The following is a 16478-nucleotide window of genomic DNA, read 5'->3' as shown; positions in this document are numbered from 1 at the left end:
GTTAATAGCCAAACAAGACTGTATCTTTATTGCCCTGACTCTGCCGTTTACAGAAACACCCAATATGTGGCCGTACACTACTGTACGGCCACACAGCGGGGCGAAGAGGGAAAGGTGCGCCGTTTGGTTTTTGGAGGGCTGATTTTTATGGACCGGTTTATTTACACAGTGTCCTGTTTCAACCCCCCTGATGCACCCCTGGAGTAGAAACTCCCTAAAAGTGACCCCATTTTGGAAACTATGGGATAAGGTGGCATTTTTTGGGGGACTATTTTTAGGGTACATATGATTTTGGTTGCTCTATATTACATTTTTGTGAGGCAAGGTTACCAAAAATTTTAAATCTGAAATTTCATCTCCATTTGCCATTAACTGTTGAGGAACACCTAAAGGGTTAATAAAGTTTGTATAATCAGTTTTGAATACCTTGAGGGGTGTAGTTTCTTAGATGGGGTCACTTTTAGGGAGTTTCTACTCCAGGGGTGCATCAGGGGGGTTGAAACAGGACACTGTGTAAATAAACCGGTCCATAAAAACCGGTCTACTCTAGGGGGGAATCAGGGGGGCTTCAAAAGGGACATAGTGTCAATAAAAAGGGCCATCAAAATTGGCCCTCCAGAAACCATGTCGGTCCTTTCCTTTTGCGGCCTCCCTTTTACTGATACAGCAGTTTACGACCACAAATGTGGCATTTCTGTAAACTGCAGTATCAGGGTAATAAATATTTACTTTTGTTTGGTTGTTAACCCTTGTTTTGTTACCGGAAAAAACAGATTGAAATGGTAAAGTGCCAAAAATAGCGGTTTTGGCACTGTTTTATTTTTTGGACCGGGGTATTTGTATAGAGGAGATTCTTACGGACGCGGCGATACCTAATAAGTCAACTATATTATCCTTTTTGATACAAAATTTTTTAAGTCTAAGTGTCATATTTTTTTTTTCATCCGATTATCTTATGTGGGGGCTCATTTTTTGCGGGATGAGCAGATGGTTTTACTGGCACTATTTTGGGGGCTATATGACTTTTTTTATCGCTTGCTATTAAACTTTTTGTTATGTAAGGTGAAAAAAAATAATTTTTTTGCACCTTTTTTTTTTTGGACCGTGTTAATCTGGGGGGTTGGGTCATGGGGTATTTTTATAGAGGAGATTCTTACGGACGCGGCGATACCTAATAAGTCAACTTTTTTTACATTTATTTAGGTTTTAGACTATATTATCCTTTTTGATCCCCCCAAAAATTCTTGGGGTATCTGAAGTCTAAATGTCATTTTTTTTTTATCCAATTATCTTATGTGGGGGCTCATTTTTTGCGGGATGAGAGGACGGTTTTATTGGCACTATTTTGGGGGCTATATGACTTTTTGATTGCTTGCTATTAAAAAATTTTTTATGTAAGGTGACAAAAAAATTTTTTTTTGCACCTTTTTTTTTTTTCTGGACCGTGTTAATCTGTGGGCTTAGGTCATGGGGTATTTTTATAGAGGAGATTATTACTGACGCGGCGATACCTAATATGTCTACTTTTAATAAATTATTTTAGTTTTTTTGGGTGTCTTAAGTCGGAGAAACAGTTTTTTTATCCGATGTCAGTGCTAAGAGTGTTCCTTTACATTTTTTTTAAAGCCATTAAAAAAAAAGACTAAAGTTTATGCAATTTAGCTGAACAATACAAACAGTCTTCTCTTGACTATGGCGGTATCGCTCAACCAAAACGAGTTAGCATTCTGTATGGACTCCATGTACAATTTTATATTGGATTCAATAAAGATCCTTGCGTTTTAACAGCTCCTGGTGCTGGATAATCTCTGGATGGTATACTTGAACCCAACGTTTGGGTGGAGCGTAATTAACCCTTTAGGGACACAGCCTTATTTCATCTTAAAGGGACACTGACAGGGCCAATAAGCATATTGAGGTATATATATGGCACTACAGGTATTATAATGGGTATTACAATCATATAAGTATCCCCCCTGTCCACATTATACATACAGTAAACTTTAAGTTTTATAACCTGCTCCAACGGTCTTCAATCTGCCCAAGGGGCGGTGTTTCACCTCTCTTGCGCCCAGCCAGCCTCCCCCAACTGCCGCCCAGCTCATGAATATCCCTGTCTGACCCAGGAAGAAGTACAGCGGCGTCTCAAAAAGATTAAAATAAACAAATCGCCAGGACCGGATGGCATAGACCCCCGTATCCTAAGGGAATTAAGTAATGTCATAGCCAAACCCTTATTTCTGATATTTAAGGACTCTATACTGACAGGGAATGTCCCACAGGATTGGCGCATGGCAAATGTGGTGCCAATATTCAAAAAGGGTCCAAAAACAGAGCCTGGAAACTATAGGCCTGTAAATTTAACATCTGTTGTGGGTAAACTGTTTGAAGGTTTTCTAAGAGATGCTATCTTGGAGTACCTCAATAAAAACAAGCAAATAACGCCATATCAGCATGGCTTCATGAGGGATCGGTCATGCCAAACTAATTTAATCAGTTTCTATGAGGAGGTAAGTTCTAGACTTGACAGCGGCGAATCAATGGATGTCGTATATGTGGACTTCTCCAAAGCATTTGACACTGTACCACATAAAAGGTTAGTATAGAAAAAGAGAATGCTCGGACTGGGAGAAAACATCTGTAAGTGGGTAAGTAACTGGCTCAGTGATAGAAAACAGAGGGTGGTTATTAACGGTACACACTCAGATTGGGTCACTGTCACTAGCGGAGTACCTCAGGGGTCAGTATTGGGCCCTATCCTCTTCAATATATTTATTAATGATCTTGTAGAAGGCTTGCACAGTAAAATATCAATTTTTGCAGATGACACTAAACTGTGTAATGTAATTAACACTGAAGAGGACAGTATACTACTAGAGAGCGATCTGGATAGATTGGAGGCTTGGGCAGATAAGTGGCAGATGAGGTTTAACGCTGACAAATGTAAGGTTATGAACATGGGTAGGAATAATGCAAGTCACCCGTACATACTAAATGGTAAAATACTGAGTAAGGCCTCATGCACACGACCGTTTTTTTTCACGGTCTGCAAAAACGGGGTCCGTGGGTCCGTGACCGTTTTTTCGTCCGTGGGTCTTCCTTGATTTTTGGAGGATCCACGGACATGAAAAAGAAGTCGTTTTGGCGTCCGCCTGGCCGTGCAGAGCCAAACGGATCCGCCCTGAATTACAATGCAAGTCAATGGGGACGGATCCGTTTGAAAATTGAGCCACAGTGTGTCATCTTCAAACGGATCCGTCCCCATTGACTTACATTATAAAGTCTGGACGGATCCGCTTGCCTCCGCACGGCCAGGCGGACACCCGAACATAACTTGAAGCGTCCCCATCACCATGGGAACGCCTCTACGTTAGAATATACTGTCGGATATGAGCTACTTCGTGAAACTCATTTCCGACAGTATATTCTAACACAGAGGCGTTCCCATGGTGATGGGGACGCTTCAGGTTAGAATACACTGCAAACTTGGTACAAGACTGCCCCCTACTGCCTGGCACCACCCGATCTCTTACAGGGGGATATGATAGCACAATTAACCCCGTCAGGTGCGGCACCTAAAGGGGTTAATTGTACTATCATATTCTCCTGTAAGAGATCAGGGCTGCCAGGCAGCAGGGGGCAGACCCCCCCCCCTCCCCAGTTTTAATATCGTTGGTGGCACAGTGTGCGCCCACCATCGCCCCCCCCCTTCCTCCCTCTATAGTTAAAAATCGTTGGTGGCACAGTGTGCGCCCACCATCGGCCCCCCTCTCTCTATAGTAGTAACAACCATTGGTGGCAGTGTGCGGCCTCCCATTCCCCCCCCCATCATTGGTGGCAGCGGAGTTCCGATCGGAGTCCCAGTTTAATCGCTGGGGCTCCGATCGGTAGCCATGGCAACCAGGAAGCTACTGCATCCCTGGTTGCCATGGTTACTTAGCAATAGTACAATTGTAGAAGATTCATACTTACCTGCTTGCTGCTGCGATGTCTGTGACCGGCCGGGAGCTCCACCTACTGGTAAGTGAAAGGTCCGTGCGGTGCATTGCTAAAGAACTGTCACTTACCAGTAGGAGGAGCTCCCGGCCGGTCACAGACATCGCACCAGCAAGCAGGTAAGTATGAATCTTCTACTATTGTACTATTGCTAAGTAACCATGGCAACCAGGGCTGCAGTAGCTTCCTGGTTGCCATGGTTACCGATCGGAGCCCCAGCGATTAAACTGGGACTCCGATCGGAACTCCGCTGCCACCAATGATGGGGGGGGGGGGGAAGATGGGAGGCCGCACACTGCCACCAATGGTTGTTACTACTATAGAGAGAGGGGGGGCCGATGGTGGGCGCACACTGTGCCACCAACGATTTTTAACTATAGAGGGAGGAAGGGGGGGCGATGGTGGGCACACACTGTTCCACCAACGATTTTTAACTATAGAGGGAGGAAGGGGGGGGGGCGATGGTGGGCGCACACTGTGCCACCAACGATATTCAAACTGGGGCGGGGGGGGTCTGCCCCCTGCTGCCTGGCAGCCCTGATCTCTTACAGGAGAATATGATAGTACAATTAACCCCTTTAGGTGCCGCACCTGAAGGGGTTAATTGTGCTATCATATCCCCCTGTAAGAGATCGGGTGGTGCCAGGCAGCAGGGGGCAGTCTTGTACCAAGTTTGCAGTGTATTCTAACTAGAAGCGTCCCCATCACCATGGGAACGCTTCTGTGTTAGAATATACTGTCGGAAATGAGTTTTCACGAAGTGAAAACTTAGATCAGAAAAAGCTTTTATGCAGACGGATCTTCGGATCCGTCTGTATGAAAGCAACCTACGGCCACGGATCACGGACACGGATGCCAATCTTGTGTGCATCCGTGTTCTTTCACGGACCCATTGACTTGAATGGGTCCGTGAACCGTTGTCCGTCAAAAAAATAGGACAGGTCATATTTTTTTGACGGACAGGATACACGGATCACGGCCTCGGCTGCAAAACGGTGCATTTTCCGATTTTTCCACGGACGCATTGAAAGTCAATGGGTCCGCGAAAAAAAAAGGAAAACGGCACAACGGCCACGGATGCACACAACGGTCGTGTGCATGAGGCCTAACACTGACATGGAAAAGGACCTAGGAATTTTAGTGAACAGCAAATTAAGCTGCAAAAACCAGTGTCAGGCAGCTGCTGCCAAGGCCAATAAGATAATGGGTTGCATCAAAAGGGGCACAGATGCCCGTGAGGAGAACATAGTCCTACCACTTTACAAATCATTAGTCAGACCACACATGGAGTACTGTGTACAGTTCTGGGCTCCTGTGAACAAGGCAGACATAGCAGAGCTGGAGAGGCTTCAGAGGAGGGAAACTAAAGTAATAACTGGAATGGGGCAACTACAGTACCCTGAAAGATTAGGGTTATTCACTTTAGAAAAAAGACGACTGAGAGGAGATCTAATTACTATGTATAAATATATCTGGGGTCAGTACAGAGATCTATCCCATCATCTATTCATTCCCAGGACTGTGATGAGGGGACATCCTCTGCGTCTGGAGGAAAGAAGGTTTGTACACAAACATAGAAGAGGATTCTTTACGGTAAGAGCAGTGAGACTATGGAACTCTCAGCCTGAGGAGGTGGTGATGGTGAGTACAATAAAGGAATTCAAGAGGGGCCTGGATGTATTTCTGGAGCGTAATAATATTACAGGCTATAGCTACTAGAGAGGGGTCGTTGATCTGAGTTATTCTGATTGCCTGATTGGAGTCGGGAAGGAATTTTTTCCCCCTCAAGTGGGTAAAATTGGCGTCTACCTCACAATATTTTTTTTTGCTTTCCTCTGAATCAACTTGCAGGATAACAGGCCAAACTGGATGGCCAAATTTATTTTTTCGGGTCGTCATGCTGGAACACTATGTCATCCTTTTCATACCCATAGTGCTCGAGTATACAAAGTAAGTCGTCCTGCAGGATACTCGCATATAGCTCAGCATTGAGATCACCATCGATCCTGGTCAAGTATCGAAGTTCTTTGGCTGTGAAACAACCCCATATCATCAGGCTTCCTGCACCAAAGTTGACATGACAGTTCCTTCAGATTCTCAATCCGTAACCCTGCTTTTCCCTTGTTTGTTCCAGACCCATTTGCCCCCATCAGAGCCTGGTCTATTGAGTTTTGTCTCATTGCTCCAGACTTGTGTAATGCACATCTCACTGGGCTTGTATACGAGCCACTTCCACTGCCGTGTTTGTTGCGCCAGAACTGATAGACCTTGTGATGAGCCGACTTGTTCACTCCGTTATTTTGCCTGGACGTCAACCTCTTGGCTTTGGATTAGATGGACAGACTTCATTTTGGATTCTTCCAACTCTCATGACACTCACATGATGCAGTTTGGCAATTTTCTTGTCTGTCGATGAACTGGATGATGCGGTTTCTCTTTTCTTGGTAAATCATCTTCATGGCTGCTCCTGGATTCGAATCAGCGACCTTTCACTTGGTAATCAACCTAATCACACACTGAGCTATTAGGGACTGTGAGAACAGGTTGTAATTTGTAGTATAGAAGAAGAGAAAAATTGTTCCATCACCAGGGGTAAAACAGTAATAATGCAGTTACATGATAAGAATCTGCAGAACTAATCATATGCTAAGTAGTTACAAGTCCAGTTTATGTATGAGATAGCCAAGATTATGGTCTATAAAATGATGGTAGTCTCACGTTCAAAGCTGTAGTGGATGGTGAGATATAGAGCCTGAAAGTCAAAAGTTCAAAACATTGTTACTTTTTTGCTTATCAGGGTAAATAGGACAAGGCTATTACACTAAATATATCAACAATGCAGCACTAAGTACTGGCCTCCATCCTGTTTTGCACTCTAAACTGTTGGAGGTACATATGGATACACACCACTAGCCCACTAGGATTTGTTACTTAATGTTAACCAACAGCTTTGTCTGTTGCATGATAATCTATTTTCCTATGTACAGCTGCAAGAAAAGAACACAGACGCCTGTCACAAGCGTATCGGGTCCACCATGCCTAGCCCCCTTACCATTAGTTCCTAGTCTTGGAGAATTGCTTTTTTTTATTTATTTTTGTACACTATGTGGTAAAATTGACCTGTTATCTTCATTCTCCAGGTCAGTACGGTTCCAACGATACCACACTTGAATAATTTTCCTTGCATTTTAATACTGAAAAAAATTCTTTTTTTCATAACCATATTCTGACCCCTATAACTTTTTTTGTAGCTTTGTGGGACAATCTGTTCTTTTCAGCGATACCAATTTTAAGTGTGTGCGACTTTTTGATCACTTTTTATTAAAAAAATTATTGGGTAGTTGAAGTGACAAAAAATGTTTTTATTTTTTTTCCTGCTACGCCATTTGCCGTATGCCATTAATATTGTCATATTTTAATAGTATGGGCATTTTTGCACGCAGTGATGCCCATGATGTTTATTTTTTTATTGGTTAAGTATTTTTATTTTAAGGAAAGGGGGGTAATTTGAACTCTTAGGTTTTTAAATTTAACTTTATTTTTACTTTTTTCAAGTCACCTTGGGTGACAATAACTGGCAATCATTCGAATGCCCATAGTATTCAGTGATGGCTGAATAGCCATCAATGAAGACTTCAATTGCACTATATCAATACAAGGCTGCCACCTAGTGGCCTGTATTGAGATATACATCTAATTGACTCGAAAGTCGGCTTGAGGCTTCGGTCAATTAGATCGAGGTAACGGGTCCCCTGATCTCAGCCAGGGAACGCTGTTACCGGACCGAAAGAGCGTCACTTCCGGTTCCGGTCTGCGCAGATGCTGTGGTCACATTTGACCACGCCATCAGAAATGTAAGATGTATGCGATCAGCCTTATGGCTGATTGCTATTTAAAATAGCAGAGACCCCGTGGCTTGGGCGCCCACTGCACGTGCGAGTGGGCGCCATGTTTAGGGATGGGATCCATGACGTACAGCTACGTCATGGGTCCTTAAGGGGTTCAGGACAATTCATGCTGCTTTTCAACCATTCTAGTTTAACTACAGTTATCGGGTCATTGTCTTGTTGTACACTCGCTTTATTTTCATTTGACCCACTAACACGTGTTGAGAAATGACAGACTAATTATTTACAATTGGTCACTAGGACCAGTAATTCTCTCTGGGTTGACACGTATTATTAAAGTACTAAAAATTAACATTTATTACTTGTCCTTAAAATCTTAACTAGAACTGACATGATTAAAAATATAAGCCGTGTCTGCACTGTCAATGGTAATGATCTGAATGTTATTGTGAGACCACTAGAGGGCAATCTTCACTTGTGGCTGTCTGGCTATCTCCACCATCTCCGCACAGAATCTCTCGTGCTCTATTTGGTGCACACTGTTTGTTTCACAGTGCGCTACCTACTGATAGCGAATGCCCTCCTAGCGTTCACTTGTTACTTGTTAATGTATCGGAGCTCCTTGCTTTGCATGACACTGGCTGGCGAAAATGTAACATATATCACTCTCTGCCCCCCGACATGTTTCGCCAAACACTTGGCGTCTTCAGGGGTGTGGGCAGTGAGATTGTCTTGTTGTATACCGAAATACAGTCCTGATCAAAAGTTTAAGACCACTTGAAAAATGGCAAAAAATCATATTTTACATTGTTGGATCTTAGAGTACCTCCAAGTAGCACTTCAACATGCAACAAGAAGAAATGGGAGTGAGACAAAACATTTTTTGAGCATTCAATTAATTGAAAATAACGATTAAACTGAAACAGGCAGTTTTACAGCTGATCCAAATTTTAGGACCACATGCCTTTAAAAGGCCAAATCTATGCAAAGATGTGGATTCATTGTCATTTTCTGTCAGGTAGTCACACGTTGTGATGGCAAAGGCAAAAAAAACTCTCCCTTTTTGAACGTGGTCGGGATGTTGAACTGCATAAGCAGGGTCTCTCACAGCGCGCCATCGCTGCTGAGGTGGGACGCAGTAAGACAGTCATTTGTAATTTCTTAAATGATCCTGAGGGTTATGGAACAAAAACGTCAAGTGGAAGACCCCAAAAAATTTCATCAGCACTGAGCCAGAGGGTCCAATTGGCTGTCCGTCAAGACACTGGACGATCCTCGACCCAAATTAAGGCCCTTACTGGTGCTGACCGCAGCCCCATAACCATCAGACGGCATCTGAGACTGAAGGGCTTCAAAAACAAAAAACCTCTTCAAAGACCTCGTCTCCTTGAACGCCACAGAACTGCTTGTTTGGACTTTGCAAGAGAGCACCAAACATGGGACATTCAAAGGTGGAAGAAAGTTTTATTCTCTGATGAGAAGAAATTTAACCTTGATGATCCTGATGGTTTCCAACGTTACTGGCATGACAAGCAGATCCCACCTGAGATGTTTTCTACGCGCCACAGTGCACCATAATGGTCTGGGGTGCTATTTCCTTCAGTGGAATAATGGAGCTTCAGGAAGTGCAGGGGCGTTAAACGGCCGCTGGCTATGTCCAGATGTTGCAGAGAGCATTCCTCATGACTGAGGGCCCTCGTCTGTGTGGTAACGACTGGGTTTTTCAACAGGACAACGCTACAGTACACAATGCCCGCAGGACAAGGGACTTCTTCCAGGAGAATAACATCACTCTTTTGGCCCATCCTGCGTGTTCCCCTGATCTAAATCCAATTGAGAACCTTTGGGGATGGATTGCAAGGGAAGTTTACAAAAATGGGAAACAGTTCCAGACAGTAGATGGCCTTCGTGCGGCCGTCTTCACCACTTGGAGAAATATTCCCACTCACCTCATGGAAACGCTTGCATCAAGTATGCCGAAACGAATTTTTGAAGTGATAAACAATAACGGCGGAGCTACTCATTACTGAGTTCATGTTTGTTAGTTGGATTTCTGTTTTGGGGGGGTTTAGTTTATTTTTGGAGGTGTGGTCCTAAACTTTTGATCAGCTGAAAAACAGCCTGTTTCAGTTTATTCGTTGTTTTCATTAAATTGAATGCTCAAAAAAATGCTTTGTCTCACTCCCATTTCTTCTTGTTGCATGTTGAGGCTCTACTTGGAACCTTGTTAAGATCCAGCCATGCTAAATATGATTTTTTTGCAATTTTTCAAGTGGTCTTTTGATCAGGACTGTATCTCTTCAGCTTGAGCTCATGGACTGCAGCACTTGCATTCTGCTGTAACATGTTTTATACAACTTAGAACTCATTCCCTCAATGATTACAGCCCCAAATCTTGATGCTCCTTCCACTATGCTTCACTGTTAGAATGAGGTTTTGGTGTTGGTGCGAGGTCCTCTAGACCAGGGGTCAGCAACCTTCGGCACTGCAGATGTGGTGAAACTACAAGTCCCAGCATGCTTAATTAACTTCTATGGGAGTTCTGAAAACAGCTAAGCAAATGTGCATGCTGGGTGTCGTAGTTTCACCACAGCTGGAGTGCTGAAGGTTGCTGATCCCTGCATTAGACATAGCATTGTGCATTTGTGCTAAAAGATTCCACTATTGTCTCATACGTCCAAAGAATATTTTCCCACAAGCATTCAGATTTTTTTTTTATTCAGCAGTGGCTTCATGGTGTCCTAACATGAGGTAGTACTTTATGCTGCACAGAAAACAGTGCGGCTTAAGAAGGAGTTTGAAAGACCTACTAATTAATCATTACCATGAAGACATTTGTTTTTGAGTGGAGTATCCGTTTAGTAATGCAAAGTGGTTACTACTAGATAATGGAATCAAGATCAGCCAATAGACTTCTCCTGCAGTAAGGAGAGAGACCGCAATATGCACACTTCTCTCTCCTCATTCTAGCTATCAGTGGGCATCTTACGCTGGGTTCAGACCTGAGCGTTCGCGATGGAGCGCTCTGTATGCGCGATTGTACGGGCGTTTGCAATCGCGCATACAGAGACAAGCGAATGCCCATTGTCGCGCGTTCCCGCTGAAGTCTATGTACGGGAACGCGCGACAAGACGCCCCAAAGAAGCTCATGTACTTCTTGGGGCGTCGGGCGTTTTACAGCGCGATCGTACGCGCTGTAAAACGCTCAGGTGAGAACCATTCCCATAGGGAATCATTGGTTCTTGCCTGTTGAGCGTTTTACAGCGCGTAGGAACATAGTCTCTGTATGCGCGATTGCAAACGCCCATACAATCGCGCATACAGAGCGCTCCATCGCGAACGCTCAGGTGTGAACCCAGCGTTAGAGGTCAGGCCCTTACTTATTATATCTTTTAATAGGCCTCGAGGACATATCAATAATCTTACCAAAACCCAGTGATTTTTTCTTCTTTACAGCAGTGGCTTCCTGGTGTCCTAACATGAGGTAGTATTTTATGCTGCACAGAAAACAGTGCGGCTTAAGAAGGAGTTTGAAAGACTTACTAATTAATCATTACCATGAAGACATTTGTTTTTGAGTGGAGTATCCCTTTAGTAATGCAAAGTGGTTACTACTAGATATCGGTAGCCATGCCTGGCGTGTATGTGACATATCCTGAGACAGGTCCAACTTACCTTGTGTTGGATCTACTTTTGCTTAATATATTGCAATTTCTTCTTGGTCACCTACATGAGTAACAGATAGTGAGGAAAACCACTAGTGACCACCATTCCAGTACCTACAGGGTTGTCACTCAACTTTGCAGAGACCAATCCCATTGGTCAAAAGCATGAAATTGTGAAATGCCACATTAAAGGGTCACAGGGTTTTGGTAAAACTTTAGATATGTTAGGAATATCAAAACTTCTGATAGGTGCGGTTCTGACTGCTGAGACCCCCACCGATGGCTATATTAAATGAGAGAGAAGTGCTCGCATACAGTAAGGCTACTTTCACACTTGCGGCAGTGTTATCCGGCGGGAAGTTCCGTCGTCGGAACTGCCCGCCGTATCCGCCGATCTGGATGTGACTGAAAGCATTTGTGAGACGGATGGATGTGGATCCGTCTCACAAATGCATTGCAAGAACGGATCCGTCTCTCTGCTTTTCATGCGGACAGACGGATTCGTCTTGTATCTGTTTTCACATTTTTACCGGTCTGCGCATGCGCAGGCCGGAAGGACAGATCCGGCATTCTACTAATACATTCCTATGGGGAAAAATGCCGGATCCGGCATGTCTTCAGTTTTTTTTCGCCGGAGATAAAACCGTAGCATGCTACGGTTTTATCTTTTGCCTGATCAGTCAAAATGACTGAACTGAAGACATCCTGAACGGATTACTCTCCATTCAGAATGCATGGGGATATGCCTGATCAGTTATTTTCCGGTATAGAGCCCCTGTGACGGAACTCAGTGCCGGAAAAGAAAAGAAAAAACGCTAGTGTGAAAGTACCCTAAGGCACTCTCTTTCTTCACTGGATAGGATGGAATCAAGATGGGCCAATAGACTTCTACTGAACCTGTCTGTAGTAAGGAGAGAGACCGCAATATGTGCACTTCTCTCTCCTCGTTCTAGCCATCAGTGGATGTCAAGCCCCCTCTCTAGGACATATCAATAGTCTTACCAAAACTCGGTCCATTCTTTTAATGCAAATGAATAATTATTTAAAATTACCAGTACACCGCTGCATATAGGAGCCTCCTGAAGCACTAGGATTTTCACCGCAGTGTCTGGCTGCCTGGTATTCATTCACATACTGGCTAGTAAAATTTGACGTCCTTGTGGTTTCCCTTCTCACTCTGACTAGCATGGACTATGTCCATAAATCAAGGGATAAATGACTGAACTGTGACACAATTGTAAAATACTTTATTTGATACGCTGTAGACAAAGTGAGCACTTCAACAATTATAAAGTTAAATAAATCTTATAAAAATATATATTTATACAATATAAAACTTTTAATCATTTGCAAGAAACAAAAGTGCAATGAAAACCACACAACACATATACGCCTAAAAATCAACAGAGTACAGTTAAACTTCTCAAAGTTATTCACCATAGGGCAACCGTCCCCAAAGTTTCAACTTGCCTCATCATCACAGATTCTGAAATCCCCCACTAACCTACAACAGATCTGAGCTTCAAAGCTTGCTCCAGGAATCACTATCCCAAGAGTGTGGCCTTAAATTAATTTTCCAGAATTATAAAAGGATGGATGTTTTCTTCCAGAAACAGCACCACACCTGTCCCCAGGTTTTGTGTGGGACTGCAACGTAGCCAAATTCCCTGCAATGGAACTGATCTGCAATATCACATACAACCTGTGAAAGAAAGCAGCTCTGTTTTTTCTAATCTGATACAACCCTATTTCAAGATGTCCAGGAGTTTGCATAGACAATATCTCCCCCTGCTGGTCAGTGTCAGCATACAGTGCAATAAGGCGTGGCAACCAACAGGAGGCGTTATTTCTATACAGACTCCTGTGTTTGATGACATTGTCAATAAGGTAGTAATGCTGGGCACAGAGACCTGCTTGAGCATAAAGGGGTATCAGCAATGAGGTAAGTGAAACTTTGGTGGTTGAGACATAAGCCATCAAGAATCCAGGTAAAAGCTGAATTTCCAGTTTTTACCCTTGGTCATATGGCCACTTGTCATGAGGCAAGGGGAAAAGGCCACCACTGCAGCCTGTGATTGGCTGCAGCGGTCAAGTGTCCCCCCATCGATGGATGTTGGACTCAGTATGGCAGGGAGAGGAAGAGCTTTTCCAGGAGTGTTAGACACCGAACCCAGCGGTGGGAACCAGGTAAGTATGATCTCCACTGCGGGTCGGCCACTCTGGGAGGTCTGTTAGACTCTTGGATAACACCTTCAGTCTACACCTTCAAAGAACCTTTCTTTTTTGCTTGCTCATAGTTGACCTTCACACAGAACGTCTCTTCATTTTTATCTTCGTGGTCATTGATAAATATGAGAATCTCTTCCTGCCCGCTGCTCTCGCTAGGCGCAAAGCGCAACCCAATCGTGTACGTTTCACCAGCGCCAACCTACAGGAAACAGATCAGAGTTGTTGAAGGCTACCGTGGCTTTAAGACAGTCATTATTTAAGGAATTGATACAATGTTTCCCTGGGTAGACTGAAAGCGGAAAATAAACACTGTCAATAGATCATGCGCTTCAGTAAGTTATCCAAAGCACTCGGAAGTATCGTCTGTAAAAGTAACCTCTGCTCTGTCATGTAGAATGATCCCATTATGGTCGTCCTCTATGCATTCCAAATTTAAAAAAAAAATAACATTTAGAGGACACGTAAATTTGTTGAACTTGTAAACGATTATTTTACAGTAGAGTGCAACTTTATAATACACATTGATATAAAAGGTGCTGAAGACCTTGATTTAACTAATCTCAAAGTCGCTTCCTGCGAGCGGTCGCGGCGCGCATTTGTATCACTTGCTTTACAAGTCTCCGCGGCTGGTATGGATGACCTGTTGTACCTTGCAATTAGAATGTCTTAATTAGGTAGAGCAAATGGAATATTTAAGCAGCGGAGCACAATGGTGAGAGTTATCTGCCCCATTCTTGGTTCACTAGAACTGCATTAATTCAGTCCTGCATAAAAAGGGGGACTTTCATTTACATATTATATAAAAGAGCATTTGCATAATTAGTGCCGCATCTCCTTGAAATAAATTAAGGACATTAAAAGGGGTATTCCCGTCTAATAAAACTGATAGTTACTCTAGGACAGTCCATCACGTTGTATCCATGGGAGTCCGAGCTCTGGGACCCTCGACAATTGTGAGAATGAGAAGCCGACAGCACTGGTGCAGCGATGCTTCCTTATCTAAGTTTTCCCTGTACATCAGTGCTCCTGGCCATCCGGCAGTGCAGGAATTTGCCGCCCATTGACTTGAACCGGCACGGCGCCCCCTTTATTTTCAGGATCAGTGAGGATCTCCAAAGATGGGAGTCCCCCCCAATCATATAGTGATAGCATATCCTTTACAAGATGTGAATACTTCTTTATCAGGAGGGGTGGATGGGCAGAAGGGTTACGTAGTGTGAAATTCAGTATAACTGGGAACGCACCATTCTGGGAAAGCAGGATTAAAAATCAATACTGCTGTCCTAGCTTACACAAAGCTTTCCTAGGATCCCAAATTGGTAGGATTAATAATGTGATATGTATGTGGGGGGTGCACAGGGGAGAAGCTCCTTCGCGACCGGGGAAGATCTGGCCCTTCAACTGATCGCCTCGTATGAGTAGTGAAACCTTTGGGGGCCCTTAAGCTCCAGGGTCTGGGAGTACCTGCAACCTTTGCACCGCTGTAGTTATGCCCCAAGATGTACAACTAGAAAAGTGTGGATACTGTTTGGAAGCTACATTGACAGTCAAATTGCTGGGGAAAAAAGCTGAAACTAGGAAATTACTCCTGAATTGTGACCGAAGACAAAACAAAGACTGTATTGTTCTCAGCAGGCTGAGGCTGTGGTAACCATTACCTCAAAGGTGTTCTCCTTGAACTGCAGAAGATCGGCCCTGTTGGTATGGAGCGAGTATCTCTTCCTGGTTGGATACGGGTTAGTGTAAGTTATCCTTTTGTTACAGCCCTTCTCTCCAGTAGACACTGTTATTTCAAAAGCCTATGAAGACATAAGGCAGGATCAGCAAACATTCGACTGGCACCTCTTAAATGTACAACTCCACCATTATTTATTGCTCCAGTACATCTACCAAAATATAACAAAGCAACTTTGCAAACAGCCTTTATTAAGACAAATATCTCCTAACGGTTACTGCATTCTGCTGCTAGGTAGATCTATGTGTCTCCATGGTTACAAAGTACCCTATGTAGACTGCTCCTCAATTCATACTTCCTTACTGAAAAAACACAAGGCACAGCTTGCCAAGTGAGATCCACTGTCCGGGGCGATTAGCAGGGTAAATGGAAACCCCCCGAGCCGGAAACAGGTTCACACGAACAAGAAACAGAAGAATAGACATTCTCCAGCACTCCCATGGAACATCCATTTTATCATTCACAAGAAAAACATCATCCACGTCAGATGCTTACATGTTTAGGACAGCAAAAACCACGTGTGTGCCCTTAATCATAGCACGGTGCTGTCTGAAACGCGTAACTGGATGGTTCATGGGAGCCCCAGAGATCGTCCTTCTATCCCCTAATTCTTAATAATCAACCAAATGTACTGTATGTTAGCAAGAAGTAAGAGACAAATGGAAAGGAGCGTGACAGCTCGACCAGACTACACAGGGATCTGTTTGTAGTCTGTCACCATGGCGATGCATAAGTCTGTAAGGTGGCCATAGACCTAAAGCAATTTTTAATCAATGCAATGTACAATAGTGCTTTTTTTCATCATACGTGTAATGAAGAATAAAATGATGGTGAAGGTAGAGCTAGCCTTTAAATCTAATTAACAACTACAAAGCGATTGACTGGAGTCCACTCTCACATTTGCGAATTCATTTCCATTAGGATAGCTGGGCGCCTTATTCAGCTAGCAACGCACTTTTAGAAATAAATTACACTAGAGCTTTAATATTTTCGGATTGTAATGTT

At 43.6% G+C, this 16478-nt stretch overlaps 1 protein-coding gene across 2 annotated transcripts in view; it reads right to left on the bottom strand.

Moving 5' to 3' along the window:
• Nucleotides 1-12760: 12760 nt before the first annotated feature.
• NPHP4 (nephrocystin 4) overlaps nucleotides 12761-16478 on the bottom strand; it is a 277786-nt gene continuing 274068 nt past the window's right edge. For both annotated transcript variants that reach the window (XM_044278368.1, XM_044278369.1), the window contains exons 29-30: nucleotides 15397-15537; nucleotides 12761-13937 (exon numbers count right to left, since the gene is read on the bottom strand). In XM_044278368.1, coding sequence (XP_044134303.1) covers nucleotides 13767-13937; nucleotides 15397-15537 — 312 coding nt within the window. In that variant the 3' untranslated portion in view covers nucleotides 12761-13766. The remainder of the gene's footprint in view (nucleotides 13938-15396; nucleotides 15538-16478) is intronic.

The sequence above is a fragment of the Bufo gargarizans genome, chromosome 2 (assembly GCF_014858855.1).
Source record: "Bufo gargarizans isolate SCDJY-AF-19 chromosome 2, ASM1485885v1, whole genome shotgun sequence".
NCBI classification, from domain to species: domain Eukaryota; kingdom Metazoa; phylum Chordata; class Amphibia; order Anura; family Bufonidae; genus Bufo; species Bufo gargarizans.
This window is presented reverse-complemented; position numbering and strand designations above follow the sequence as displayed.